The 27,736-nt window shown below is 41.4% G+C and overlaps 1 protein-coding gene and 1 long non-coding RNA gene across 3 annotated transcripts in view; one reads left to right on the forward strand and one right to left on the reverse strand.

The window, feature by feature from the left end:
* EEF1A1 (eukaryotic translation elongation factor 1 alpha 1) overlaps nt 1-2,670 on the reverse strand; it is a 3,725-nt gene extending 1,055 nt beyond the window's left edge. The window contains exons 1-6 of the mRNA XM_029945539.1: nt 2,569-2,670; nt 1,415-1,592; nt 969-1,148; nt 562-858; nt 314-464; nt 193-228 (exon numbers count right to left, since the gene is read on the reverse strand). Coding sequence (XP_029801399.1) covers nt 193-228; nt 314-464; nt 562-858; nt 969-1,148; nt 1,415-1,558 — 808 coding nt within the window. The 5' untranslated portion in view covers nt 1,559-1,592; nt 2,569-2,670. The remainder of the gene's footprint in view (nt 1-192; nt 229-313; nt 465-561; nt 859-968; nt 1,149-1,414; nt 1,593-2,568) is intronic.
* Nucleotides 1,963-27,219, forward strand: LOC115297083. Of its 2 annotated transcripts, none has more exons than XR_003911257.1 (2): nt 1,963-2,255; nt 26,968-27,219. It is a non-coding gene; the product is annotated as an uncharacterized LOC115297083 (long non-coding RNA). The 2 variants fall into 2 exon arrangements; XR_003911258.1 differs by lacking the exon at nt 1,963-2,255 and adding an exon at nt 26,462-26,516.
* Nucleotides 27,220-27,736: the final 517 nt, after the last annotated feature.

The raw sequence follows: 27,736 nt of genomic DNA on the forward strand, positions 1-27,736 counted from the left end.
GTGGGTCATTTTTGCTATCACCAGCCACATTGCCTCGACGAACATCTTTGACAGATACGTTCTTGACGTTGAAGCCCACATTGTCCCCAGGAAGAGCCTCACTCAAAGCTTCATGGTGCATTTCAACAGATTTTACTTCAGTTGTAACGTTGACTGGAGCAAAAGTGACCACCATGCCAGGTTTGAGAACACCAGTCTCCACTCGACCCACAGGGACAGTACCAATACCTAAAATATTTACACCGTGGTGTCAAATACCTTACATGAAAAAAGTACAGCAACCTTTACATTCTGATTGTAATGTTTAACTTACCGCCAATTTTGTAGACATCCTGGAGGGGCAGACGCAAAGGCTTGTCAGTTGGACGAGTTGGTGGTAGAATGCAATCCAGAGCTTCAAGCAGTGTGGTTCCACTGGCATTGCCATCTTTACGGGTGACTTTCCATCCTTTGAACCAAGGCATCTAAAACAAGATTGTCAATTAGCATTTCCCAAATGGCTGTCAGTGTCAAAATCTGTCCCCTTCAATCACTTTCCCTTAAGCCTTGAAAGTCACTTACGTTAGCACTTGGCTCCAGCATGTTGTCACCATTCCAACCAGAAATTGGCACAAATGCTACTGTGTCAGGGTTGTAGCCAATTTTCTTAATGTAGGTGCTGACTTCCTTAACGATTTCCTCGTATCTCTTCTGGCTGTAGGGTGGCTCAGTAGAATCCATTTTGTTAACACCAACAATTAGTTGTTTTACACCCAGTGTGTAAGCCAGAAGGGCATGCTCACGGGTCTGCCCATTCTTGGAGATACCGGCTTCAAATTCACCAACACCAGCAGCAACAATCAGGACAGCACAGTCAGCCTTTGAAAGAAAACAAGACCATATCCTGTTACAACTTCAAAAAGGATGAATCTGCCCTTTTTCCACTGCTTAAGCCTAGTTATTTATTTTTAAGTTATAATCCCACAAACCTGAGATGTGCCTGTAATCATATTTTTGATGAAGTCTCTGTGTCCTGGGGCATCAATGATGGTCACATAGTACTTGCTGGTCTCAAATTTCCACAAGGAGATATCAATGGTGATACCACGTTCACGTTCGGCTTTCAGTTTATCCAAGACCCAGGCATACTTGAAGGAGCCCTTTCCCATCTGTTCAGGATTAAGAACGGTTACTTGGTAACTAGAACATGATCAAACTTCCTCCCACTTAAGCAGAATTTAAGTTTCAGGTTAACTGATGACTCACTGTCAAATTTACATAGGTAACAACTTTGTAACAGCAAACACTAGTTAATTCCACCTTATTAAGTAGGACATTCATTTCCACATGAGTGCCTAGTTTTGTCAAAGTCCCCCTGTAACACTTGTTAACCGACTTATTTCAACCACCTTTCTCATTATGTCATTGTACCTACCTCAGCAGCCTCCTTCTCAAATTTTTCGATAGTTCTTTTGTCGATCCCACCACATTTGTAGATGAGATGTCCGGTAGTGGTAGACTTGCCGGAATCTACGTGTCCAATGACAACGATGTTGATGTGAGTCTTTTCCTTTCCCATTTTGGTTTAGGTTTAGCGGTGGTTTTCACGACACCTAAATTGTAAGGAGAAAAAAACCCTTAAAACTACTGTCCCAGAGACTGCAGAATAAGCCACGATCCAAACACTAAAAGGGCAAATTCCAAGGAGAATTACAACCAGTGCCAGGCTGGCCCAACTCTCGTCTCCTCCCACCAAGCGTGGGGTTAACTCCACCACACAAAATCCCCTCCCCCTCGAGGACAGCCTACTTCCAAGTCGTTGAGAAGAACCCGAGGTGCCAAGACGGCGCCGGGTACACTGTGGGGTCAGAGGAAGCGGCGGCCGGAGAGGGAAAGGCCCTTTTCCTTTGTGTGGGTGACTCACCCGCCCGCTCTCCCGGGCCGCCGCGTCCTCCATTTTGAGCTCCCTACCGCAGGGCCGGAGAGCGGCCATCTTTCCGCGCACGCAACTGGTGCCGGGCGGGCCGGCCGGGGTGGGACGGCACATCGCGGAGCGAGACGGGCCACCAAGCCGCCCGTCTCACTCCACAGGCCTCTCCCGCGCCCGACTCGGTGGCCACGGCCCGCGGGCCCCGCCTCGCCGGACATGTGCGCTGGGACGAGCGGGCCTCGCCGCCACCCTCCGCGCCTCGGGGCGGTCCCTCAACCCCGACGACCTCGAAAAAGCCCACCCTGTCGAGATCGGGACCAACCTCCGCTGAACTATCTCAACACAGGTAACTACAGCCACTTCTTGACAGGTTAACACGCCCGAGACCTAATGGACTGTAATAAACCAAGAGAAAAGGTGCGGCGAATTCGCACGCGGCGGCCACAGCGCCCAAGCCAGGCCTCAACCCAAGCACGAGGCGAAGGGGGGGAACGGTCCCGAAAAAAGCGCAAGGCCGCGACCCTTCCCACCCACTCAAACCCGAAATCCGGGGTCAAGAACCTCGTAAAGTAGCTGGATGGCGCGGCAATTGTAAAAGGCACGCGATGGCCACAGCCAGGTCAGAGGCCAAGCCCACGAAAATCACACGCGGTACTCACCTGTGCTCTGGCGGCAAACCCGTTGCGAAAAAGAACGTTCAAGGCGGCTACGGCACTTATATATGATCCTCCCCCACCCTCGGGGAGGAGGGCGGAGCCAGCACACGACACCACTTTCCCAGTTTACCCCGCGCCAACTCTACCCGGCATCCGTTCAATCGCCGTCCCTTCCCCCCTACTTGTCGGGGACCGTGGGCGATGTGCGCTCAGCCCACTGAGGAGCTCACTTCTCCCCGCGCATGCTCCTTTTGACCCCGATGATGACGAGAGCCAGTGGGTGGGGAGGTGGGGTCGAGCGAGCCCTTGGTTCTACGTTAGCTAGAGTTTAACGACGGTCCCTGGGATTCCTCTAGGCAGAGGCGAGTCCTCCTTTGTATGAATTACTTTCAGCTCCAGCTGGGGGGTGGGGCGGCCAGAAGGCTGCAGGGCCGGGAAGTACGGAATAGTCCGTCTACGGTTCCTGGTTGTTTTAACTGCAAAAGTGGTGTGGAAAGGGGAGTGTGCCTTCCCTCGGCAATATACCTCCAGTCTTTAGCCTAGTCCTCCCGAAGGTTCGGGACAACCCCTTTGAGCCGCTTCCACCGCTCCTCGCCCGTCCGCCCCGGGCGAGCTCCTCCCCCACCCCTGCCTTGTGATCACCACCCGGCTGCGGGAGAGTACAAGGCCCAGGCACCCAGGGCAGGGAGGGGCGGAGGACCCAAGGGTCCGCCGTCACAGCCGGTGATTCCGCGAGAGTTTCAACTCGGTGGCCGAGATCCGAACTAATATGCTTTTGGGCTGGGCTCTTGGCTTGTTCCATTCAAAGCCAGCTGCTTTTATCGAAGCCCGTATCACACGTTCACCCCATATGGTACTCCAGACGTCTAGTTTTTCAGTTTAGAATAGATTTCAATCCCACAGTTTGCCTTTTAATTCTAATTCTATTACGCTACAAAGAGACCTGTGTGTGTCTGAATCTCGTGGTACATTTTTTTTCCAGTGTACACTCATTCGATTGCTAGCGTGAGAAGCCTAAAAAGAATTTTTCAAATTCAGTCTTTCCACTTGATCTCATGTAGAAACTGACCTACAGTATTAGCAAGCTTACCCACACAACTTCTTATCCCCGATACTCGTGAAATCACTGCTTCTCAAGTGGCCTATCCCATTTAAATAAATGGATTCATTTTCTGTCGTCCTGTTGATTGTAACTAAATGTTAGCATAAATCTAGGGCAAAACCGGCTGAGGCTTTTTTGGTTGGCAATCAGGGCAGCTCTGAGAAATGCTCCTTTTAAGAAAGAACTTTTATTTTTAATTACTAGTTACTACAGCAGTACGTCTCTTCCACATGTGGAACATCACTGCAACTCTTAGAGCCAATCTATTAACAAATGCTTGAAACCTATTAATGTCCAGTGCCAAGCGAAGTTCTGTGGCTTGTGCAAAAGAAATACTTCCTTTCAGAGAGGAACCCACAATCAGATTGGAAGAGGAAAACGAATATATTAAACAATTGGGAAGCAGCTAAAAGCAAACTTGCATGGGGCTTACGAAACTTTCTATTTCATTGTAGAATATAGTTCTACTCCTAGCTTTCAGTTACTTCTCACAACCCAGATACGTTTTTTTTCTTTTTAAAAAATTAAAGAAATCTGCTGGAATAGCCTTCCTATATCTTCTTGTTTTACCACTCTTTGTAGATATAAACTTCTCAAAATGAGAGGTTTTTGTTTTTGTTTTTTAAAATTTCTTCATTAGGAGGTTTCTAGCCTTCTCATTTTGAATTTTCATGAAAGAAACGAGGCCACATAAAGTTTCCCTAGAAGTTCATATAACTAATCTTTTTCTAGTAACAAAACCCTTTTCTAAGTCTATACTTCTAGCTTTTTTCCTTTGATAAATTCTTTTCTTTCACATTGCATTTTCCTAGTGCCCTTACCCAATCATATACATGTGGAATAAAATTATCCTGATATGCTAGTGTTTGTAATGAGATTAAAATGTAAGAAATACCAGTTAAAATCAGTCACTATCAATAAAACAATGCAATATCTCTGCCCTTGTTTAATTCCTTGGAAATATTATTTAATGACTATTGTCTTTGGAACTAGATTCCCACAATCAGTCATAATTGTACATCATAGTAATATTAACTGCACACTGTGTTATGTAAGATTAAGATTAGGGCCACTCTAGATTTATTATTTTCCATGCCTTCTTGAGCAAACTGCAAATGGTTTAGGTTTGAACATTATTGGAGGTACTACTAGGTCATATAAATATTTTAACAGGAATGACAAATTTTTGAAAATGTAAAGAAATGGCTAGTGATATGAGGGAAGGAAGGAAAGACCACAGAAGACTAAAAGCTGAGTATTTAAAAGTTTTACATGGAATCCAAAATTGCAGTTAACATCTAATTTATGAAAAGTCAAATGGAAGTGGATGTTGGTAAGAGGGAAAAGTATCAAAGATAATTTCCATTTAGTAAAATAAACGTGAGAAACATGACCTCTGTGAAATCTGCACAATTCATTAAAATGTGTCATTGCAAACTTAAGTACTTTTATGCAATCCTAAAACTAATGATTGGAAATATGTGTATTTTCAGTTGAATTATTCTGTCTGAAAATATGGACCCACTATAATTCAAAAAGTAACTTTTATAGGAGTAAAATGTAGTACTCAGCACTACATTGGACACTAGAATTCTTTAGTAGATGCCCACAAACATTTCTACAGACGGTTATAAAACTACAGCTCCTGATTCAAATCTCACCTTTTAATTTTTCTAGTACTTCAACATTACAGCTCTTTTGGATAGTGAACAAAATAATCCAACATTCCAAATAAAGTAGCAAAATGGTCCAAGAATGTTCCAGGAGCAAAGAAAGACAGTGAAACTTTCATTATTATGCCCAAGAAAGAAAGGAAAGTTAAAGAAGTATGACTCCAAAAGCCATCTCAGATTATAGGGAAGTCTTTCCCAAGGTCCCATGATTGTAGATGAGTAGATATGTTATAAATCCATTTTAAAAACAGAACCTAAGGAACAGCAAAATTATACATAAGTCCTTGATTTATATCTAAGTCACCCACTGGGCATCACTGACGAGGTGCTCTTATTCCTGTTGCAATAATGACCCAGACTTTCTGAGGGGTGGGAGGTATCTCGAGCCGTACGGCGAGTCAAGGTTAGATACTAGCCACAGCCTTTTCTCAGGGCAGAGGTCACATTCTGCTCTTGGTTAGGGCTGGAACGCGACCCGAACGCGAATCCTGAGGAAGTCGCGCGCGGCTCGGGGCGCACCCAGGTCCCGAAGGAGGGGGAGTGGAGCGGCGCCGCAGTCCCCCGCGGTCCCCGGCGGCAAGGCGGACACCTGGCTGCCATGTCTCCGCGGCTGCTCACGGCGCCGCGCGACCCGCGGTAGTGGGTGCGCTGGGACACCTGTCGGCCGCCAGGACCCGCGGACTGGGATCACCGAAGCACTGAGGCCACCCTGGCCCGCCCCTGGACACGCCCCCACCTTGAGGTCACTTTCTTTGGTCCCCTAAAGATGGAAGAAAGCAAGAAGACGCTCGGGAGGAGACAGGAAACCCCTTACGTCTCTGGGTGGTGGTCTGTTTTTGTCACCTTATCTGGCTTCTGAAAGGCTGAAGCAAATATTGTTTTTCAAAAGCCCTTTTGAGGCACCTGGCTCAGTCGGTTAAGCCTCCCACTTTCAGCTCAGATCACGATCTGGCAGTTTGTGGGTTCGAGCCCCAGGTCAGGCTCTGTGCTGAAGCCTGCTTCTGTTCCGTGTCTCCCTCTCTCGCTGCCCCTCCCTTGCTCGTGCTTTGTCTCTCCCTCTCAAAAATAATAAACAAAAAAAAATTTTTTTAAGCCCATTTCCCTAGCCCCTGTGTTTTGAAAATAATCCTAGTGTAATTTTTTCCCCCATGACTTTACAGCAGATAAAGTATGCCACTTACATTAAATTTAAAATGGCACAAGTAAGTAACATTGTTGAGACGTGTAAATCTATTATTAGGTTGTAATCTAAGGTCATGTTTTGTTTAAGATTTTTCCTTAAAGTTATTCATACTGTTTAGAGTAGCAGACTGTCAAAATACTTTGTAGGAAACATCTGCATGACCCCATTTATGGAAAAAAAGGATTTTAGTCATTAAGTTTAGTTAAAGGATGAACAGCAATTGTTCTTTGAGATCTATAATTGTGGTTCACCAAACATCTTTCAGAATTGGCTAATCGCTCTGCTATTAGGCCTAATTTAAGGCAGTTCATTTTGCCTATGCAACTGAAAATTATCTTTAAAGGGGTGTTTTAAAATATGAGTAATCCAAGGAATTATTTGGATTCAGAATCCAAGTAAAATGATATTTCAGTATGCCCAGCACTGTTCTAATATTTGCATTAATGAAATCTCATCACCCACATTTTACAGATGGAGAACCTGTAGGCAACTGAAAGTTTATGCATAATAAGCAAATGCAGACATACATTCTCTTTTAAAAAGTTTCCCTTTTTTGCACAAAATGGTAAAATACAAAACATCACATTGCTTCTTAATACACCTTGCAGATGTTATGAGTACTTTAGGGTCCAGGAAAGCAACATTGCAACCCAGGTAATCTGATCTGAGTGCTAGCTATAACTTTTATCGGCAGGTCTAGGCAGCCTAGAAAATGAAAATTTCAGTGGCATTGGAGTACGAAAATCAGGGATTCAGTCCTTGATCTGCTGCTCACAGATGTGTGATGGCCCGCAGTTCTTGGTTTCTCAGTGCATCTGTCACATGGGTCTGTATTTTCTTCATATTTAGTGCCTACCTCACAATTCTAACATGCAACATTAAAATATTTGGGGGCACTCAATTATCTAGTAAAGAGGGTGTTTCTGCAGGCTTTTTGGAGAACACCTATCCTTAGTTGGTATACATTAGGACACTAACTTGACTCAGTAAAGAAAATAAACTCATTAGAATCTTTTTATTTGTAAAAATTTGGAAATAGCTAATACATATACATAGTAAAAATTGTACAGATGTACAGTGAAATATTACTCTTTTTTTTTTTAATCAGTGTAGAGAAAGTCTGAAGTCTATGCCAGGAAAATTAACTAAAGATATTACTACTGCTGCTATCATGATTCTAAGACTGGTGTTTACTAGAATAAATGCTCTCTCATTTAGTATGAAAGAGAGGATAATCTTCCCTTACTATTTTTTGTGAATCTACATTTTATATGCAACATTCACTTTCAGTTTTTCCATGTCTTCATAGGTAACATAGTGGAAAGAACACTGAACTAAAGAGCTGGAGTCTGTTCCTATCAATTCTATCGATTAATTGTATGACCTTGGTACATCACCGTTTAACTCATTATGCCACTATACAGTATCTAATTACACCTATTTCACAAACTGATCATAGGCTTAAATGAGATAATGTATCTAAAGATGCAGACTATTTTTACAAATGTTAATGCTCACTATACTTAGAAAATAGTCATTAACTCTTTCAAAAAATAAGAAAAATCTGCTCAAAATATAGAGAAATTTACTACCCATGTCATTATTCATCCTAATGAGTACTATCTGTCCATTTCATTTAAGTATTAGAACTGTATAGATTCACCAATACACATGGCACACGCTGGGTGAGTTCTGTAAGTGGCAGGGACTTTTGAATTATGGCATTCAGTATATGTTGGTAATTGTAGAGGACTTCAGAGGTCCGTTTTTACTCATGCATCCATAAAACACTCACTGGACATAAACAGTGCGCCAGGCACTTAGCTAGACACTGAGAAGATAAACAAACATGGTTGGATAGTGTGTGTAGCAGAGTCTGGACAGTGAGGGAGAGGGAAGACTGACAGCAAACAGGTGACTCCAGGGCAGCATGAATGTTGGAACCAGGAAAACCTAGCGTGTTTCTGAGCACTCTGGAGGGACTCCGATTGGAGAAGGGTGGGGGGTGGGGGGGAGAGGACAACAACAGGGGAAGTAGAGTCTCACCATGGTTGGTTAGGAACTGCTGGAAGCCGTGGACGGGGTAGGTTTTGGGTGACTGCCTTAGAAAACTAGGTGGGAGGAAGAGTTTGCTCCTCTGCAGAGAGGAGCAGAGAACAAGAGAACAAGATAAAACTGTTTGGGATGAACATAGGGGAAGGGAAGGAAACTAAGAAAAACAGAGAGGGAGACAAACCATAAGAGACTCTTAAATACAGAGAACAAACAGGGTTGCTGGCAGGGTGTTGGGTCGGGGGATGGGCTAAATGGGCGATAGGCAGTAAGAAGGGCACTTGTTGGGATGAGCACTGGGTGTTATATATAAGTAATGAATCACTAAATCCTATTCCTGAAATCACTTATTCCACTGTATATTAACTAACTTGGATTTAAATTAAAGAAAAAAAAAAGGAGCACCTAGGTGGCTCAGTCGGTTAAGCAGCCGACTTCTGTTCAGGTCACGATCTCACAGCTCATGAGGTCAAGCCCTGCATCAGGCTCTGTGCTGACAACTCAAAGCCTGGGGCCTGCCTCGGATTCTGTCTCTCTCTCTGTCTCAAAACATAAATAAACATTTAAAAAACTTTTTTAAAAAAGATAAAACTATTTGGTAGTCACTGAGGCCCCTGAGGAACTTGTGTAGAACACAGGGGCTTCAGAGACAGACAGATATGGGTTCAAGTTTTGCATCCATCACTTATTGACTGTGGCTCTGGTCAAATTATTATTATTATTACTATTATTATTAAACTTCAGCTCTCTGATCTGTAAAAAGATGATAATACCTACCCTATAAGACTACTATGAAAATTAGATAAATGTTTTTTTCACCAAGTTAGAACAGTAATTATCAGGGAGTTGTTTGTTTTTTCCTTTTTGTTTTTTACCCATTGTCTGTAACGTATAGCACTTTTCAGAGTGAGGCATCTCTGCAGTCAGAAAGCCTTCACTTAAATCCCTGTTGGCCCTCTCACCACTAGGGAGGGGATGCTTGGCAAGGGATCTAACCTCTCTAAATCTCAGGTTTCATATCTATAAAGTGCAAACGAAAATAAATAATATCTACCCCATGGGATTGTGGCGAAGCTTATATAAGTCAATCAACATAAAGTATTTAACCCAGAGCCTTGGCACCTGGGAAGCATTCAGTAAATCTGAATTGTTGCTTGTTATTTTCTTTGTTCTTATTGGAGGATCCTCATTAACTGGAATCTTGTCACAGAATGAAGTTTCTTTTCCAAAAAATATGCCAGAATTACCTTGCTTTAAGCTCTGTGTTTAACATCCCTGCATTTTAGTTAATTACTAATTTCTCTCATGGCCCCCATTTAAAGAAAGTATTTTGAGAGAGAGAGAGGGAGAGAAAGCTGGGGAGGGACAGAGAGAAAGAGGAGAAGAGAGAGAGAAACCCAAGCAGGCTCCATGCTGTCAGCTCAGAGCCTACCATGGGACCCTAACTCACAAACCGTGAGATCATGACCTGTGCTGAAATCAAGAGTCAGAACTTAGGGCACCTGGGTGGCTCAGTCAGTTAAGCATTTGACTCTTAATTTCACCTCAGGTCATGATCTCATGGTTCATGGGTTTGAGCCCCACATTGGGCTCTGCACTCCCTCACGTTCTCTCTCTGCCCCTCCCTGGCTTGCATTTTCTCTCAAAATAAATAAATAAACTTAAGAAGAATTTTTTTTAACTCTTAAAAAAAAAAGAGTTGGACACTTAACCAACTGAGTGACCCAGACACCCATCTTATAGCCCCTTTTTCAGATTCTTAAGGTACAATGCTTTGAATAATCATGAAGTTAGAAATATTAAAAAAAAATTTTTTTAAACTAGGATATTTTTAAATTAAAGGCAGCATTAACTGTCACTCCTAATTCTAAAGCCCTGTCACATCCGTGTAATTAAAAAAATTTTTTTTTATGTTTATTTATTTTTGAGAGAGACAGAGCACAAGCGGGAGAGGGGCAGAGAGACAAAGAGACCCAGAATCTGAAGCAGGCTCCAGGCTCTGAGCTGTCAGCCCAGAGCCTGAATCAGGGCTTGAACCCGGGAACCAGCTGACCTGAGCTGAAGTTGGATGCTGAACAGACTGAGCCACCCAGGTGCCCCGTGTACTTTATAAGATTAAATGCCCTGCATTCTTTTTTAAAAATTAGTATAGGGGCACCTGGGTGGCTCAGTTGGTCAAGCGGCTGATTTCAGCTCAGGTCCTGATCTCGTGGTTCGTGAGTTTGAGCCCCATGTCAGGCTCTGTGCTGACAGCTCAGAGCTCGAAGCCTGTTTCAGATTCTGTGTTTCCCTCTCTCTCTGCTCCCTGCTCCCTCCATACTCTGTCTCTCTTTCTCTAAAAATTAGATAATTATTTAAAAATTAGTATAGTATCTTTTAAATTATTGTTATCTGTTTCTAGTGCCATCTGCTTTTTGTTGTTGTTGCTTTTTAAAATTTTTTATTACTTAAAAATTTTTTTTAATTTTATTTTATTATGATAAGTGTACCCTTTTAACCCTTGTCCCTTATTTCCCCCATCCCCTCACCCATCTCCCCTCTGGTAATAATCAGTTTGTTCTGAATGGTTGGGAGTCTGTTTCTTGGTTTCTCTCTTTTTCCTTTGCTCTTTTGTTTTCTTTCTTAAATTCCACATATGATTGAGAGCATGTGGTATTTGTCTTTCTCTGACTTATTTCGCTTAGCATTATACTCTCTAGCTCTATCTATGTTGCTACAAATGGCAAGATTTCATTCGTTTTATGGCTGAGTAATATTCCATCACATACACACACACATAAATATATATATGTATATATATTTATACCATATCTTCTTTATCCACACATTAGTTGATGGACACTTGGGCTGCTTCAATAGTTTGGCTATTGTAAATAATGCTGCAATAAACATAGGGGTGCAGTATCTACTCAAATTAGTGTTTTTGGGTTTTGGCGGGAGGTTAACACCAAAAGTGCAAATGCTGAATCTTAGGGAGTTCTATTTTTAATTTTTTGTGAAACCTCCATACTGTTTTCCACTGTAGCTGCACCAGTTTACTACCATTTGCTTTTGGTATATATGAAAAATCAAATGGTGTACTTTAAAAATACTAAATTTATCAGATGACAATCATATCGCAATAAAATTAGAAATGTAGAGGGCAAAAACAACAAACAAGAAAGAATGAAAGCAAAATAGATTAGTTTTTGTGTATATATATATATGTCCTAATATATATAAAAGCTAAGAGAATTTATTGCCAGCATCTTTTTACTATAAGAAGTGCTATGGGATATTCTTCAGGTCGAAGAGAAATAATACCAAATGGAAGCTCAAATCTTCAGGAAGAAATAAAATGGAAATGATAAATATCTAGGTAATAAAAGACCACTTTTTCTCCCAATTTCTTTAAAATATATAAAACTATTTGGGGCACGGGTGGCTCAGTAGGTTGAGCATCCGACTTTGGCTCAGGTCATGATCTCAGGGTTTGTGGGTTCGCGCCCGCGACAGGCTCTGTGCTGACAGCTAGCTCAGAGCCTGGAGCCTGCTTCGGATTCTGTCTCTTCCTCTCTCTCTGTCCCACCCCTATTTATGCATCTCTCGCTGTCTCTCAAAAATAAATAAATGTAAAAAAAGTTTTTAAATATATAAAACTACTGAAAACAAATTTTTTAACATTCATTTACATTACAGGGTTCATAACGCATGTGAATTGAGTGCATGCAGCAATTGTAGCTTAAAGAACAGATTTGGGGGTGAATGGGCCTATGGTGCAAGGCTTCTACATTGTATGAAAAGCTGATATTAACTCTAATAACTGAAAAGTTAAGTATGTCTATTGTAATCCATAAAGCAAATACTAAAAACATAATGCAAAGAGACAGATCTAAGAACCCATTTGATAAAGTAAGATTCTAAAAGAATTCTTAAACAATCCAAAAAGAGGAAAGGAACAAAAGCAGATGGGACAAAGAATACATAGAGTAAAATGATAGGCTTAAATCTAACTGTTTCTACAATTGCAATAAATATTAGTGGACTAAACACTCCAATTAATAAGCAGAATTTGTCAGAATGGATTAAAAAAAAAAAACCACCAAGACCCAAGTGTATGCTGTCTACAAGAGAGACACCATTTTAAATTAAAAAAAAATTTTTTTAAATGACCATGTGAATTGATTTTACTTCTTTTGACACGTTGGAAATGGATTTTATTTTATTTTTAATTTATTTTTATATTTCCAATATTTATTTCTTTATTTATTCTAGAGGGGGAAGGGCACAGAGAGAGGGAGAGAATCCCAAGCACACTCCACACTGTCAGAGCAGAGCCCAAAACAGATCTCGAACTCAGACAAACTCACAAGCTGAGCTGAAATCATGAACTGGACACTTAACTGACTGAGCCACCCAGGAGAACCTAGAAGTGGCTTTTAAACTTTGCTTATTTCAATCACTATTATTTCTGTGAGGTATCCTATAATAAGATGGGAAATAATTATACTGTCCAAGATTGTAGTGGTTAAAAATAATTAGATGGTTATAACTGACTTTGCAAATATCTACTGTTTGGTGGTGTTATAATTTCCATATAATAATTATGTAATATATATTTACTTTATTGTAAAGGAAATATTTACTTTATAATAAAATTTATTTATTGCTCTACTCTGAGCAAGCTCATCAATATTTAATGTAAACATTTTCTTTACTCCTGTTTTATACTGTATTTTTACTATATAAAATAATTGAAATCATGATTTTAGAGTCAAATATCCCTGAATTACCCTTGGCTTTGACATTGACCATGTGTCCTTAGGCAAATTTCTTAACCTTATTTATTGAGCTTTGTTCTTTCATCCTTCATCTTTCAGTTCCTTCATCAATCTAATACTTCATGGATTAAAAAATGGTAGTTACCATCATCATCAACATCAATGAGTAAATTCATACATCTTCTTAAAGGCATTATATAAAAATGATTAGCCTGGGTGGCTCAGTTTGCTAAGTGTCTGACTTTATCTCAGGCCACTATCTCACAGGTCATGAGTTGGAGCCCTGTATCGGGCTCTGTGCTGACAGCTCAGAGCCTGGAGCCTGCTTCGGATTCTGTGTCCCTTTCTCTCTGCTCCTCGCCCAGTTGAACTCTGTTTCTTTCTCCCTCTCTCTCAAAACAAACAAACATTTAAAAAATGATTTTAAAAAATTATATAAAAGAACTGATGAGGGTTGCCTGGGTGGCTCAGTTAGATAAGCATCCAACTCTTGATTTCAGGTAAGGTCTTGATCTCATAGTTTGTGAGTTCAAGCCCCACATTGGGTTCTATGCCAATTTCAAGGAGCCTTCTTGGGATTCTTTGTCTCCATCTCTCTCTGTCCCTCCCCCACTTACTCTCTCTCAAAAATAAAGAAACATTTAAAAAAACCACAACTGATGAGAAAAGATTTTTTGAAGTTTTTACTCCTGTTGCTATTTGCAATAGATTTATAACCAACACTGTATTTTAATGAAAAAAATGGAAAAATCTCCACAACAATGCAAAGGAAGCAAAAAAATACTTCACTCTATATATTCAACAAGAAAAAAAGTAATGTCTCCTACTAAATTAAGTTGGCTTCTATCAAAGTCTTCCTATGGTTGAAAACATTTTATTCTGACACCAAACTCTAGAAATCAAATGAAGCAAACCTGTAGAAGGAGTCTATTATTAGATTCCTAACCTGAAGCAAATTGTCTGCAGAAACCTTCTTCAGATGTGCAGATGTCCGTCGTGTGACAGGACTGTGGGAGAAGAAAAAACTATGCAGTTACAGAATGGGACCTGGGAATTTCAGTGTCAGAATGCTTAATTGGAATTAGAAGACAGGAGTCTATGAAACTGGAAAAAAATGCATTTTGTCTTGGTTACTCATCATAAAATGAAGCAATAGTACAAGAATATTTTGCTCACATGACTTTTTTTGTGGCACAAGGGTCACAAGAATTCCTAAGATGAGCAAAGCAGAGGACACAAGCATGGTTGGCTCACCTCCTCTCTCAGGTTTCATTTCTTTCTTTCAAAAAAATTTTTAAATGTTTTATTTATTTTTGATACAGAGAGAGACAGAGCACGAGGTGGGGAGGGGCAGAGAGAGAAGGAGACACAGAACCAGAAGCAGGCTGCAGGCTCTGAGCTAGCTGTCAGCACAGAGCCTGACGCGGGGCTCGAACCCACGAACGTGAGATCTGACCTGAAATCGGAGGCTTAACCAACTGAGCCACCCAGGCGCCCCTCAGGTTTCATTTCATACCTCGCCTTCTAGAGAGTTCCTATTGCATCCAAAAAGGTTCGCTGTTAGTGCCCCTTCTTCTGATTAATTTGGCTATTTCAGCATTGTCTCCTCTATTAGAATGTAAATTTCATGAGAAGAAAAATCTCTTCTTACTTTTTTTTTTTACCTTGATATCTGGTGCCTGACACATAGTAAATGGTCAATAAACATTTGTTGAATGAATGAATGAATAAGGAATTTGGGACTGCAATCTGCTTCTCCTCAAGTAAACTTCTTCCTTGACACTGTATGCTATCTCCAGTTTGAGAACCAATCAAGCAACCATAAAAACCTTTCTTTGGTATTACAAATCACTCCAAAACTCTAGTTTTCCAGTAGCCTTCCTAATGTGCCTAATCTTCTTTTTTTAGCTTGGACTTGCACAATGCTTTCTTGTTTTTTTGGTTTTTTTTTTAAGTAGGCTCTATACCCATCATGGAGCTTGAACTCAGAACCCTGAGATCAAGAGTAACATGCTCTAGGGGCCCCTGGGTGGCTCAGTCGGTTGTGTCCGGCTTCAGCTCAGGTCATGATCTTGTGGTTCATAGGTTCAAGCCCCACATCAGGCTCTGTGCTGACAGCTGGCTCAGAGCCTGGAGCGTGTCTTCAGAGTCTGCATCTCCCTCTCTCTCTGATCCTCCCCTGCTCATGCTGTCTCTCTCAAAAATAAATAAAACACAGACAAAAAATTAAAAAAAAAAAAGAGTAACATGCTCTACTGATTGAGCCAGGTAGGTACCCTTCTTCTTTAATTTTTTTTTTTAGGTTTGCCTAGGAGTGACAGGTTCACCCAGGCCTGGTGAGGGCTGGGAACATTTCTAGACATCATTATCGTTATGTCAACTTAGCAAATAAAGAATGATGTTTCCATGTGACTTAAAAAAAAAGGAGTTGATTACACTCATAACTGAGATTGGCTTAAAACAAGCAGAAGGTGGTGAAGGCTGAGGGAGCTCACTGAGAAAAGACATGTTTCTATTTCGTCATCTACTCACCCAATCCATTCAGTAATTATAGTATTTACTGAGCTTCGACCTATACCAGAACTGTCCTAAATGTTTTATGCATGTTAATTTAATTTGTATGGTTACCCTAAGGGTTTGTACTGTTACTATACACAGTTTATTAATGAGAAACTGATAATCATTTTTTATTTTATTATTTATTTATTTTTAATTTTTTTTAATGTCTTATTTACTTTTTGAGAGAGAGAGAGAGAGACAGTGCAAGCAGGGGAGGGACAGAGAGAGAGAGGGAGAGACAGAATCCGAAGCAGGCTCCAGGCTCTGAGCTGTCAGCACAGAGCCGGATACGGGGCTTGAACCCACAAATGGTGAGATCATGCCCTGACCCGAAGCTGGACACTTAACTGACTGAGCCACCCAGGTGCCCCTGAGAATCATTTTTTTAAACATTTATTTATTTTGGGAAAGAGAAGGAGCACAGGGGAGGGGCAGAGAGAGGGAGAGAGAAAGAGAATCCCAAGCAGTTTCCTTATCAGTGCAGGGCCTGATGCTAGGCTTGATCTCACAAAAGGTGAGATTGTGACCTGAGGCGAAATCAATAATTGATTAACCACTTAACCAACGGAGCCACCCAGGAACCCTACTGATAACCATTTTTTAAGCATTATTGTTCAGTGGTCTTTGAGAAGGAGCTGACAATCATTTTAGAGTAACAAATAATGTTACAGAAGTGATGATAATTTTCTAAATCATTTTTGACATATGTCATCATAATGAAACAGTATTTAAGCAAAGCTACATATATTGTCCCAGAATTAGGGCAAGTATTGCCATATCATACATGTTAGGATGAAGTCAGTGCTAAATGACATTTGAGCAAAGTGCTGCGGCCACAGGGCGGATGCTGGAGGAGTGGGAAGAGCATGGCATTGGGGTTGGAGAGACTTGGGATTGGATCAGGTCTCTATTCCTCAGCTTCTATATCTGTGAAGCGAGAACACCAAAGTCTGTAGTGAGCTTCCCTAAATTCCCCTCCTCTGTGCTTTCCCTTTTGCTATGCTTGTATAATATTTGTCACATTGAAAGTACTTTTTACTACCTAGCGATGAGAAAGAATGAAATCTTGCCATTTGCAACAATGTGGATGGAACTGGAGGGTATTATGCTAAGTGAAATAGAGAAACACAGATATGATTTCACTTATATGTGGAATTTGAGAAACAACCCATGAACATAGGAGAAAGGAAGGAAAAATTAGATAAAAACGGAGAAGGCAGCAAATCATAAGAGACTCTTAAATACAGAGAACAAACTGAGGGTTGATGGGGGTTGGGAGACATGGTTAAATGGGTGATGGGCATTAAGGAGGGCACTTTTTGGGATGAGCACTGGGTGTCATAGTAAGAGATGAATCACTGAGTTCTACTCCAGAAACGAAGACTATACTGTATATTAACTAACTTGAAAATAAATTTTAAAAATTAAATTAAAACAGTAGTAAAATTTGAAAAAAAAATTACTTTTGATATGACCCTTTCTTTAGATTGTAAATTCTTTCAAGGCAACAGTGTCTGAGGATGATCCCTGCTCCCATCAGGGCCTGGGGAACCCCTCACTTCTAGTTAAATCTGACTGGTCCTTAGATCTCGCCTCAGTCACCTTCCCTGGGAAGCCTGCCCTGACCCTCTCTCCACACATTCTACTGCTCCCTCTTCCTTCAAATCTAGGACTGTTTCCTTTGCATATTTTTTTTTTATAGAACCAAGTTGTTTCTGTATTGTTTTCCTTCAGGGCACTTGTCCTAGTGTGTAGGACAAACTAAGCCTCCCCAACCCCATAAGCCCCTTAGCCCCACAGACCTTGAGAAAGTGAGAAGGGACCGGGTATATATGGTTCACCAGGCGTCTCTGTGCCAAAGGAATCCTCATAGAGAATGTGGGTCTTGTAAGATTAAAGATTTCTGGGGTGCCTGGCTGACTTGGTCAGAACATGTGACTCTAGATCACATGAGTTTGAGCCCCACATTGGGTATAAAGATTATTTAAGTAAACAAATAACTTAAAACATGATTTAATGTTTATTTATTTTGAAAGAGAGTGGGGGGAGGGCAGAGAGAGAAGGAGACATGGAATCTGAAGCAGGCTCCAGACCCTGAGCTGTCAGCACAGAGTCCAAAGTGGGGCCCGAACTCACGAACCACAAGATTATGGCCCGAGCCAAAGTTGGACGTCTAACCAACTGAGCCACCAGGTGCCCTGTAAATAAGTAACATTTTAAAAAATTCTAAAAAAAAAAGATTAAAGACTTTCTACAGTCATTCAAGGCTGAGAAAACTGTAATTCGAGACATGTAAATTCATGACTTATTTCAGAAAAACTGAATAGTCCTGTGTGGTTTCAAAACCAGGGTTTTTTCTCAACCAGGGGTGATTTCACCCACCTCTCTCCCAGGGGCCAACTGGCAATGTCTGGAGACATTTTTTAGTGTCATGACTTGGGGATGCCACTGACATCAAGTGGGTAGAGGCTAGGGCTGCTACTAAACCTCTCACAGGGCTCAGGGCGGCCCCTTACAACAAAGAATCATCCGGCCCAACATGTCAATAGTGCTAAAGTTGAGAAATCCTGTTGTAAAATAAACAAAGCCGGATATTCAGTTCGGCGCTTTATCATGGAAGGACCCAAGTCCATCTTTTAACGCTCAGCACTGATTAGGACACACTTATATTAATAACGACTTATGCAATGGATTTAAGTCTTGAAAAACCAGTTAAACGTTAAATTCAGGACAAATGTTGAAGGACATTTTACTTGATACAGAATAGAAGAGGAAGCACCTTTCCTCTTCTGTCCGGCAGATGTAGGTTCAGTCCCCTTAAAAAGGCCTTGTTCTAAAAAGAACCACCTTCTATTTCCACAGAGCAATGGATATGTTTGAAACTTAATTCAGCAGTTTACATAATACTTAATTCTTTCAGGGCACCTGGCTGGCTCAGTCAGCAGAACATGCAACTCGAACTCCAGGTTGTGAGTTTGAGCGCCACATTGGGTGGAGAGATTACTTGAACACAATAGAATATTAAAAAAAAAAAAAAGGCTTAATTCTTTCAGTTACATTTTATTGGCAGCTTGATCCTATTTGATAACTGAGGGCAATCTAGTTAAATTTCAGGAATGGATAATAAAAACAAAAAGTCCCTGGAGAGTTGAAAGTTTATGTGCACACAAGAACCTCCTGATGCATATTTACAGCAGCCTGTTTCTGTTTTTTAAATTATTATCATTATTATTTTTATTTCAGAGAGAGAGAGAACATGAGCAGAGGAGAGGGACAGAGAGAAGGAGAGAGAGAGAGAGACAGAGAGAGAGAGTGAGAGACTGAGAGAGAGAGAGAGAGAGAGAGAGAGAGAGAGAATCTTAAGCAGGCTCCACGCTCAGCCCTAGCTCAACTCTGGGATGGATCCCACAGCCCTGGGGCCATGACCTGAGCTGAAATCAAAAAATCAAAAGTTGGAAGCTCAACTGACTGAGATACTCAGGTGCCCTTACAGAAGCTTATTTGTAACTGCCAAAATTCAGGAGCAACCAAGATGTTCTTCAGACAGTGAATGGATGAATAAACTGTGGTACATCCCAATAATGGAATATTACTCAGTGCTGAAAAGAAATAAGCTGTCAGGCCATGAAAAGACATGGAGGAAACTTAAATGCATATTACTAAGTAACAGAAGCCAATCTGGAAAAGCTACATACTATATGATTCCAACTATATGACATTCTGGAAAAGGAAAACTATGAAGACCATAAAAATATCAGGGATTACCATAAGTTGGAATGGGGAGGAATGATTGGTGGAGCAGAGAGGATTTTTAAAACAGGAAGACTACTCTGTATGGTACCATAATGGTGGATATGTATCATTATACATTTGTCCAAACCCACACCATGTACAACACGGAGAGTGAACCCTAATGTATAGACTTTGAGTGATAATGATGTATCAATGTACAAAGGTCCATGAATTGTAACAAATGTACCACTCTGGTGGGGGATGTTGTTGCTGTTGGGGAGGGCTGTGCATGTGTAGGGACAAAGAATATATAAAAAGTCTCTATACCTTCTGCTCAATTTTGCTGTGAACCTAAAACTGCTCCAAAAAATAGTCTATTAAAAAAATAAGTCCTTGCACATGTAGCTCTTCTTAAATTATTTTTTTGCATGGAATTGGATCTTTGAGGTTAAGGGCCAGGGGCTCATTTTAAAAGTAAAAGGAGGGGTGCCTGTGTGGCTCAGTCGTCCGGCTTCAGCTCAGGTCATGATCTCATGGTTCGTGGGTTCAAGCCCTGCATTGGGTTCTGTGCTGACAGCTAGCTCAGAGCCTGGAGCCTGTCTTCAGATTCTGTGTCTCCCTCTCTCTCTGACCCTCCCCTGCTCAAGCCATCTCTCTCTCTCTCTCAAAAATAAATAAAACATTAAAAAAATAAAAAAATAAAAAGTAAAAGGTTAAATTACCAAATTGAAAAACAACCAAAATATACACAGTAGTGTGTACACAGTATAGTGTATACACAAATATACACAGTAGTGTAGAAAAGGTACACAAAATTGAGCTGAAAATTGCAAACACGGTACAAAAGTGCCATGTCGTACTGTGGTCATATCATTTAAGAGGTTCCAATGGGCAGGATTAGAGACTGTAAAACACTACTAAATTAGAGTTACTAATTTCTACCGAAAGGCAATTTTTGCCTTAATTTGTTAAAAAAATTTTTTTTGAAGTCCAAGGTTAAACTCTTAAAGCCACAGAGGATTTCTTCTTCTATAATGCCCAACGAAAAGTTAAGGGGAAATTTTTCCATCAGATAGAATGCGTAGCTGCTTGGTGGAGAATCAGAACATGGTTTATCACAATACTGTGTATAGATTACTGAAATCCAAATGTCTGCATGGAAGATCTGATCTCAACATAAATGGGTTACTTTAGTCTAGCTTATGGTTATTCCTATGTTATCTTTTTGGGATTTGTAAGTGGCCCTGAGTACTGTTTAAAGATTTCAGTGAGAGCAAATGAAAGCACTTGACACTGCACGGATCAAAACAATACTTTTACTACAGAAGCCTGCTTTATTGCTCGAAGCAAATCAACACGGGGTGATCTTCTACAGCGACTGGAGGAAGTGGGGCCTCCAGGCAATGGAAAAGTGCTCATACCACCCCGTGGACCCCGGGTTTCTTTTACTGTAGAGGTATCATAATTAGTTATACAGGTGTCTATTTTTAGAGCCAGGCTCTCCTGTTACAAAAGGATTTTCTTTTTTATGACTGCTTTCTGTCCTTGACTCTCTTACTCAGCATTGGCCGCCAGGCCCAGGAAGGACTATGTCAAACAATGTAGGGTTTACAAATTTGGGCCCCCTACTGGATTATATTAAGGTTCCCACATAGTTCACCTTGGCACGTATGTCATCTTTGGTTGGTGATGTGACCACGCTTTAGTTTTTAAGACTTTTTATTCAAGTATTGGGTTTTTTTTTTTTTTAAGGTTCATGGTCACATTGAGCCAAAGGTGTGGAGATATCTCATATGTGACCCCCATTGTCCCCAGATGCACAGCTTCCCCCAATATGAACACCTTCCACCAGAGTGGTACATTTGTTACAACTGATGAGCCTGCATTATCATGCAAAGTCCACAGTTTAATTAGGGTTCTTAGTGTTGCACTTTCCATGGGTTTGGACAAATGTATAATGATATATATCTGCCATGATGTGGTATTAAATAGAGTCGTTTCCCTGTCCTAAAAATCCCCTCTGCTTTGCCTAGTCATTCCACCTTCCTCCCAACCCCTGGCAACCTCTGATTTTTTTTTTTAATGATCTCTGTAGTTTTGCCTTTTCTAGAATGTCATATAGCTGGAATCATACAATATATAGCCTTTCCAGATTGGCTTCTTTCCCTTAATAATGTAAATTTAAGTTTCTTCCATGTTCTTTCTATTTAAAAAAATTTTTTTAATGTTATTTATTTGTGACAGAGTGAAAGAGAGTGTGTGCGCAACTGCAGGAGGGCCAGTAAGAGAGAAGGAGGCACAGAATCCAAAGCAGGCTCCAGGCTCTGAGCTGTCAGCACAGAGCCCCATGCGGGGCTCCAACCCATGAACCGTGAGATCATGACTTGAGCCTAGTCGGACACTTAACCGACTGAGCCACCCAGGAGCCCCTTCATCCATGTTCTTTCATGGCTTGATAGCTCATTTCTTTTTAGAGAAATTACATTTCATTGTCTGAATGTACTACCTACCCTTTGACAAAGCTTCTACAGATTCGTCTTATAAAAAAATACACAAGTGCCACATTGAGAGATGCTGATAATATGTTAAATGATGAAAATAATTTGCAAATAATAGCAGTGATCCCCTTTAAATACAAACTTTTAGAAGAATTGAAATATCTGGGAGGGGACCCTCCAAAGTATGTTAAGTGATTACCTCCTGAGAAGTGAGACTGGGGTTTTATTAGTTTTCTGTTATTGGGTAACAAATTACCAAACTCAGAGACTTAAACTAACACCTAGTGGATTACCTTGTGGCTTCTATAGCTTAGAAGTCAAGGAGGGTAGGCTGGGTGGCTCAGTCAGTTAAACGTCCAACTCTTGATTTCAGCTCAGGCCATGATCTCAACGTCATGAGATGTAGCCATGAGTGGGGCTCTGCGCCGAGCGTGGAACCTGCTTAGGATTCTCTCTCCCTCCTCCCCTCTCCCCTGCTCATTCTCTCTCTCTCTCTCTCTCTTTCTCTCTCTCTGTGTCTTTCCCTCAAAAAAGAAAAAGAAAAAGATTTAGAAGTCAAGCAGTGTGCCTGGGTTCTCTGTGTGGGGAATCACAAGGCTGAAATCAAATTATCGGCCAGATGGGGCATCTAACGTGGCTCAGTTGTTTATGCCTCCAACTTCGGTTCAGGTCATGATCTCACAGTTCGTGAGTTCAAGCCTCATGTCCATCACAGAGCCTGGAGCCTGCTTCAGATTCTGTCTCCCTCTCTCTCTGCCCCTCCCCGCCTCATTCTCCCTCTCAAAACATAAGTAAACATTAAAAACAATTATCAGCTAGGTGGAGTTCTCATGTGGAATTCACTTCCAAACTCACTCAGGTTGCTGGCTGTGATAATGATTTATGGTAAGAAGTATATAATTGGTCTCCATTGTATTTCTAACAGGGATCCTAGAACCCTAAGGAGAACAATTAAGAGCGTCTTTTGTTATGTTAACAAGGTGACTTTTGGACCCCACCTCTGGATAGGAGCTGGTAGCCTGGAGAACAAACCTTGTGTTTAGACGGTTGTTACTTTTAGTCCTCCTGCCTCCCCCTTGATCTTCCGGGAAGGGGGAGGGGCTGGGGGTTGAATCAATAACTTATGGCTAAAGATTTAATCAGTCGTGCCTGTGTAGTGAGTCCTCCATTAAAGACCCAGAAGGACAGGTTTGAGTTTCCCAGGTTGTGTAAATCTGGGGAGAGTGTCGCACCTGGTGAAGCCCTGCGTCCTTTCCCTGTACCTTGCCCTGGGTGTCTCTTCCATCTAGCTGTTACTGAGTTATATCCATTTAAAATAAACTGGTAATCATTTAAGTTAAATGCTTCTCTGAGTTTTGTGAGCCAGCCTAGCAAATTGGTTGAACCCGAGAAGGTGGTGGTGGCTATTGGAACCTCCAATTTATAGTCAGTGGGTCAGAAGCAAAGGTGGTAACCTGGGTTAGGGACTGGCATCTCAAGTTGGGGGGTAAGAAGAGGGTAGGGGTGTATAGTCTTGTAGGAATGAGCCCCCAACCTGCGCAATCTGATGCTACTTCAGGGCATATTGTGTCAAAACCGAGTTGAGGGATGCCTGGCTGACTCAATTGGTACAGCATGTGACTCTTGACCTCAGGGTTGTGAGTCCAAGCCCCATGTTGGGGTGGGGGAGGGTGGTGTGCCTAGCTGTCTCAGTCTTTGGAGCATGCAACTCTTAATCTCGGGGTTGTGAGATAGGCCCAACATTGGGTGTATAGATTACTTAAAAAACAAACAAACATGAAAATCTTAAAAAAAAAAAAAAAAAAGAGTTGAATTGTAGATTCCCCAGCTAGCGTCTGAGAATTGCTTGGTGGTGTGGGGAAGCGACCTCCCACCCCTCCCCATAGAACTTGGCAACTAGAATCATTATTAGCAGAATTCTGGTCTTTTAGTTGTAAAACTGCATTTCCATTTCCTTGCAGCCAGTAGTGAGGGCTGCTTGATCTTAACTCCCAGAGGCTGGCCTCATTCTAGTCACGTGATCCTTTCTATCTTCAGGTCTGCCTAATCCTTCTCAAACTTCAAATGTACCACTTCCTCTTTTGCCTCCAGCCAGAGTAAACCTTGTTTTTAAAGGACTCAGGTGATTAGGTTAAACTCAGATAATCTATGTTGAGGTTAACTGTCCTTCACATTCACCGTCCCTGCACACCAGGGACATGTATGTACACCAAGGAGACAGGAAATCTTGGGGCCATCTAAGAATTTTGCCCTCCTCAGGTGTGGAGGTAAAGGAGGAGGAGTTTCATTTTGTGCTTCCTACATGTTTGTAGTGTTTGAATTTTGGAGGACATAATATGCATCAATTTTTTTACTTCAAAATGTCTGTATGAGGCCCTGGGTTCGATCCCCGGCATCTCCACCAAAAAAAAAAAAAAAAAAGTCTGGAATGATATACTCATATTTTAATAGTGGTTAGTAGGAATAAGATTAGTGTAAGACTTTCTTTTTAAGTAATCTCTACACCCAATGTGAGAATCAAACTTACAACCCCAAGATCAATAGTTGCATGCTCCACCGACTAAGCCAGCCAGCCACTCCCTAAAGTTTTATTATTTACATTTTTTTACAGTTTTTAAAGTGGGCTCTATGGGACATCTGGATGGCTCAGTCAGTCAAGCCTCTGACTTCAGCTCAGATCAGATCTCATGTTCGTGGGTTCGAGCCCCGCGTCGGGCTCTGTGCCGACAGTTAGCTCAGAGCCTGGAGCCTGCTTCCCGTTCTGTGTCTCCTTCTCTCTCTGCCCCTCCTCCTCTCATGCTCTGTCTCTCTCTGTATCAAAAATAAATAAAAAAACATTAAAAAAAATTTTAAAAAGTGGGCTCTATGCCAATATGGGGCTTGAACTCACAACCCTAAGGTTGGGGTGCCTGGGTGGCTCAGATGGTTAAGTATTTGACTTTAGCTCAGGTCATGATCTCATGGTTCCTAAGTTTGAGCCTCCTATCTGTGTCAGCGCAGAACCTGCATCAGATCCTCTGATCCTTCACCCCCGACCCCTCCCAGCCCCCTCATCTCTGTTCTGCGTGCACCTGTGCTTTTTCTTTCAAAAATAAATTTAAAAGTTTTAAAAACATTTTTTAATTGTTTATTTATTTTTGAGAAAGAAAGAGAGTGAGCACAAGTGGGGAGGGACAGAGAGAGAGGGAGACACAGAATCCGAAGCAGGCTCCAGGCTCCTAGCTGTCAGCACAAAGCCCGATGAGGGGTTTGAACCCACTAACCATGAGATTATAACCTGAGCCGAAGTTGTCTGCTTAACAGACTGAGCCAGCCAGGCATCCCTAAAAAGCCTTTTTTTCTTTTTTTTAAAAGAATCACATGCTCTACTGCCTGAGTCAGCCAGGCATCCCAGAAATAAGATTTTTTAATATAACTATATAGTAACCAACTTTTAATCCTATAAGAATATAAAGTTATTTCTATTTTAAAATTTAAAAAATTCATGCAAGTCATAGACCAAAGCAGCTAACAGAACTTATATTGGTATCATTTTGGCTAAGGATAGTTTGTTTTTTTTTTGTTTTTTTTTTTTACCGTGGTTGTACATATACATCCTGATAATGCAGCATGGCCAAAACGTAAACCTATGAATGCATTTGAGAAGAGTCTAAATAAACTCCTGGGTGATAGACACATAGGTTATTGGGAGTGTTATGCCCAGATTTATAATATCGTCCCCCCAAACCAGAAACTGCCAGGGAGACCAAGTCACGCATGCAAAAGCAAAGGGCTTTATTATTACGGGCTTATAAGCACGGGTTCACAGACTTCACCAGCGCAGTGGATTCATGCTGAGAGCCCCAAACAAAGGCACCCCGCCTTTATAAGTTTGGGAAGGGGGAGTTACGGGAAATTGTGACACAGGTACAGGGGTCCAATCATTATAGCATAACAAGGGTGTAACTTCTATCTCTAGGCCTGCCCTTAGAAATGTTAAAGGTGTTAACTGGCCTGTCCTGATTGGCAGTTACAAGGGTGGTCCCTCCTGCCTTGGGCAATGTGTGCCCTTCTATTGTCTAAGGATTCTGAGAAGCTGGCACCTAGGCCTCCAAGGTCAGAGGGGAACTTGAATCAGACCTGTGTCCTTACAGGAGCACTGCAGAAAGAATCGGGAGAAAACATCATCTGAAGATTTAGGTTACAGGGTCCACCGACTGGCTGGTCCACACATTTCCTGTGCCTCTTGCCACTTGTTTGTGAAATGAGGGCATTAGACCAGATGAACCCTAAGATCCACGTGTTTTGCTCAATCTTTTTCAGATTGATACCATGGTTTCTAACAAAATTCTCCTAATGTTACTGTTCTAAATAAACACAAAGCTGGAAGGATTATTAGCCTGATCCTGAGAGGTGGGTTTAATCTTCTGTTGAATTATCAATGTGATACCAAGGAGGAAGGGTTGACACTGGGTTAATCTTGGAAAACAAAGTACAAATACAAAACATGACCGAAAACCCGAATAAGCAAATCGGGCACGAAGAACTATAGGACTTTGGAAGGTTTGTAAAGGACAAATTCTCTCATGTGAACCCTTACCATTTCAAAGGCCGGAGGAATAAAAATATTTTTCATCCCATTTAAAGAAAACAGAATTTTTCTCAGAGTCAACACTGAGTAACTCATTCTTTTTTTTTTTTTTTTTTTTAAGTAACTTACTCTTGATCAAGAAGAGAGAATGTGTTTGGGTCATTTAGTATTTATTAATACAGGTCAGGGAGCAAAATCCATAAGCGCAGAGTAACCAGAGCAATAACAAACTGCTAAACTAGATTAATTTTTTTATTTTCTGTGCTTTTCCAGCAGGCCTTTGTTTCCTGAAAGGAAGAGCTGATAGTGATTGAGGAAAACAAATTTGGAATGATAAAGAACTTCCCATTCATTCCTCACAATCTGTGCACTTACCAGTTTACACACATTCTTATATCTTTCTCTTACTGCCACATCCCTCCTCAACAAGGTCTGAAGCCTTCATTAGGACTACGACACAATCCTTATTCTTGCTGACATCAAGAGTCATGTTTTTATAAATAAAATATCTTAATCCAATCAAAAGAGCTGGGGCCTGGGAGTCAGTGATTCCAGACTCTCGCACCAACTAGTTCGTCATTCATTTGATAAATTTATTGACCATTTACCATGTGGGGCAGTGAGGTGCTCTTCTACCTGCAGGCACACAGCAGGGAGCCGAAACAAGTCCCTGCCTTCCTGGAAATTGCATTCGAGTAGAGGAAGACTGATGGCGATAAAGAAGTCAAGGTAGAATTTGACAGAGGGGCAGATGGAGATGAGGGCTCTGGAAGACGAAAGCGGGGTGCGGAAATGGGGTGAGGGTGACTTGGGGTGAAATGGGGTCAGATGTGACTTGCATCAGAATCACCTGGGAGTAAGACACTTGTTAAAATACGAATTGATTTAAAACCCCCACAAAACAAATTGATATACACTATCCCAGAGCCTCTGATTCAGTAGGGGTCAGGTAGGGGCTTGACAATTTGTATTTCTAACAAGTTCCCAGGTGGTGCTGATGCTGTGGGTCCAGGGACCATACTTTGAGAACAAGTGGGGTAGA

This window comes from Suricata suricatta, chromosome 7, assembly GCF_006229205.1.
Source record: "Suricata suricatta isolate VVHF042 chromosome 7, meerkat_22Aug2017_6uvM2_HiC, whole genome shotgun sequence".
Lineage (NCBI taxonomy): Eukaryota > Metazoa > Chordata > Mammalia > Carnivora > Herpestidae > Suricata > Suricata suricatta.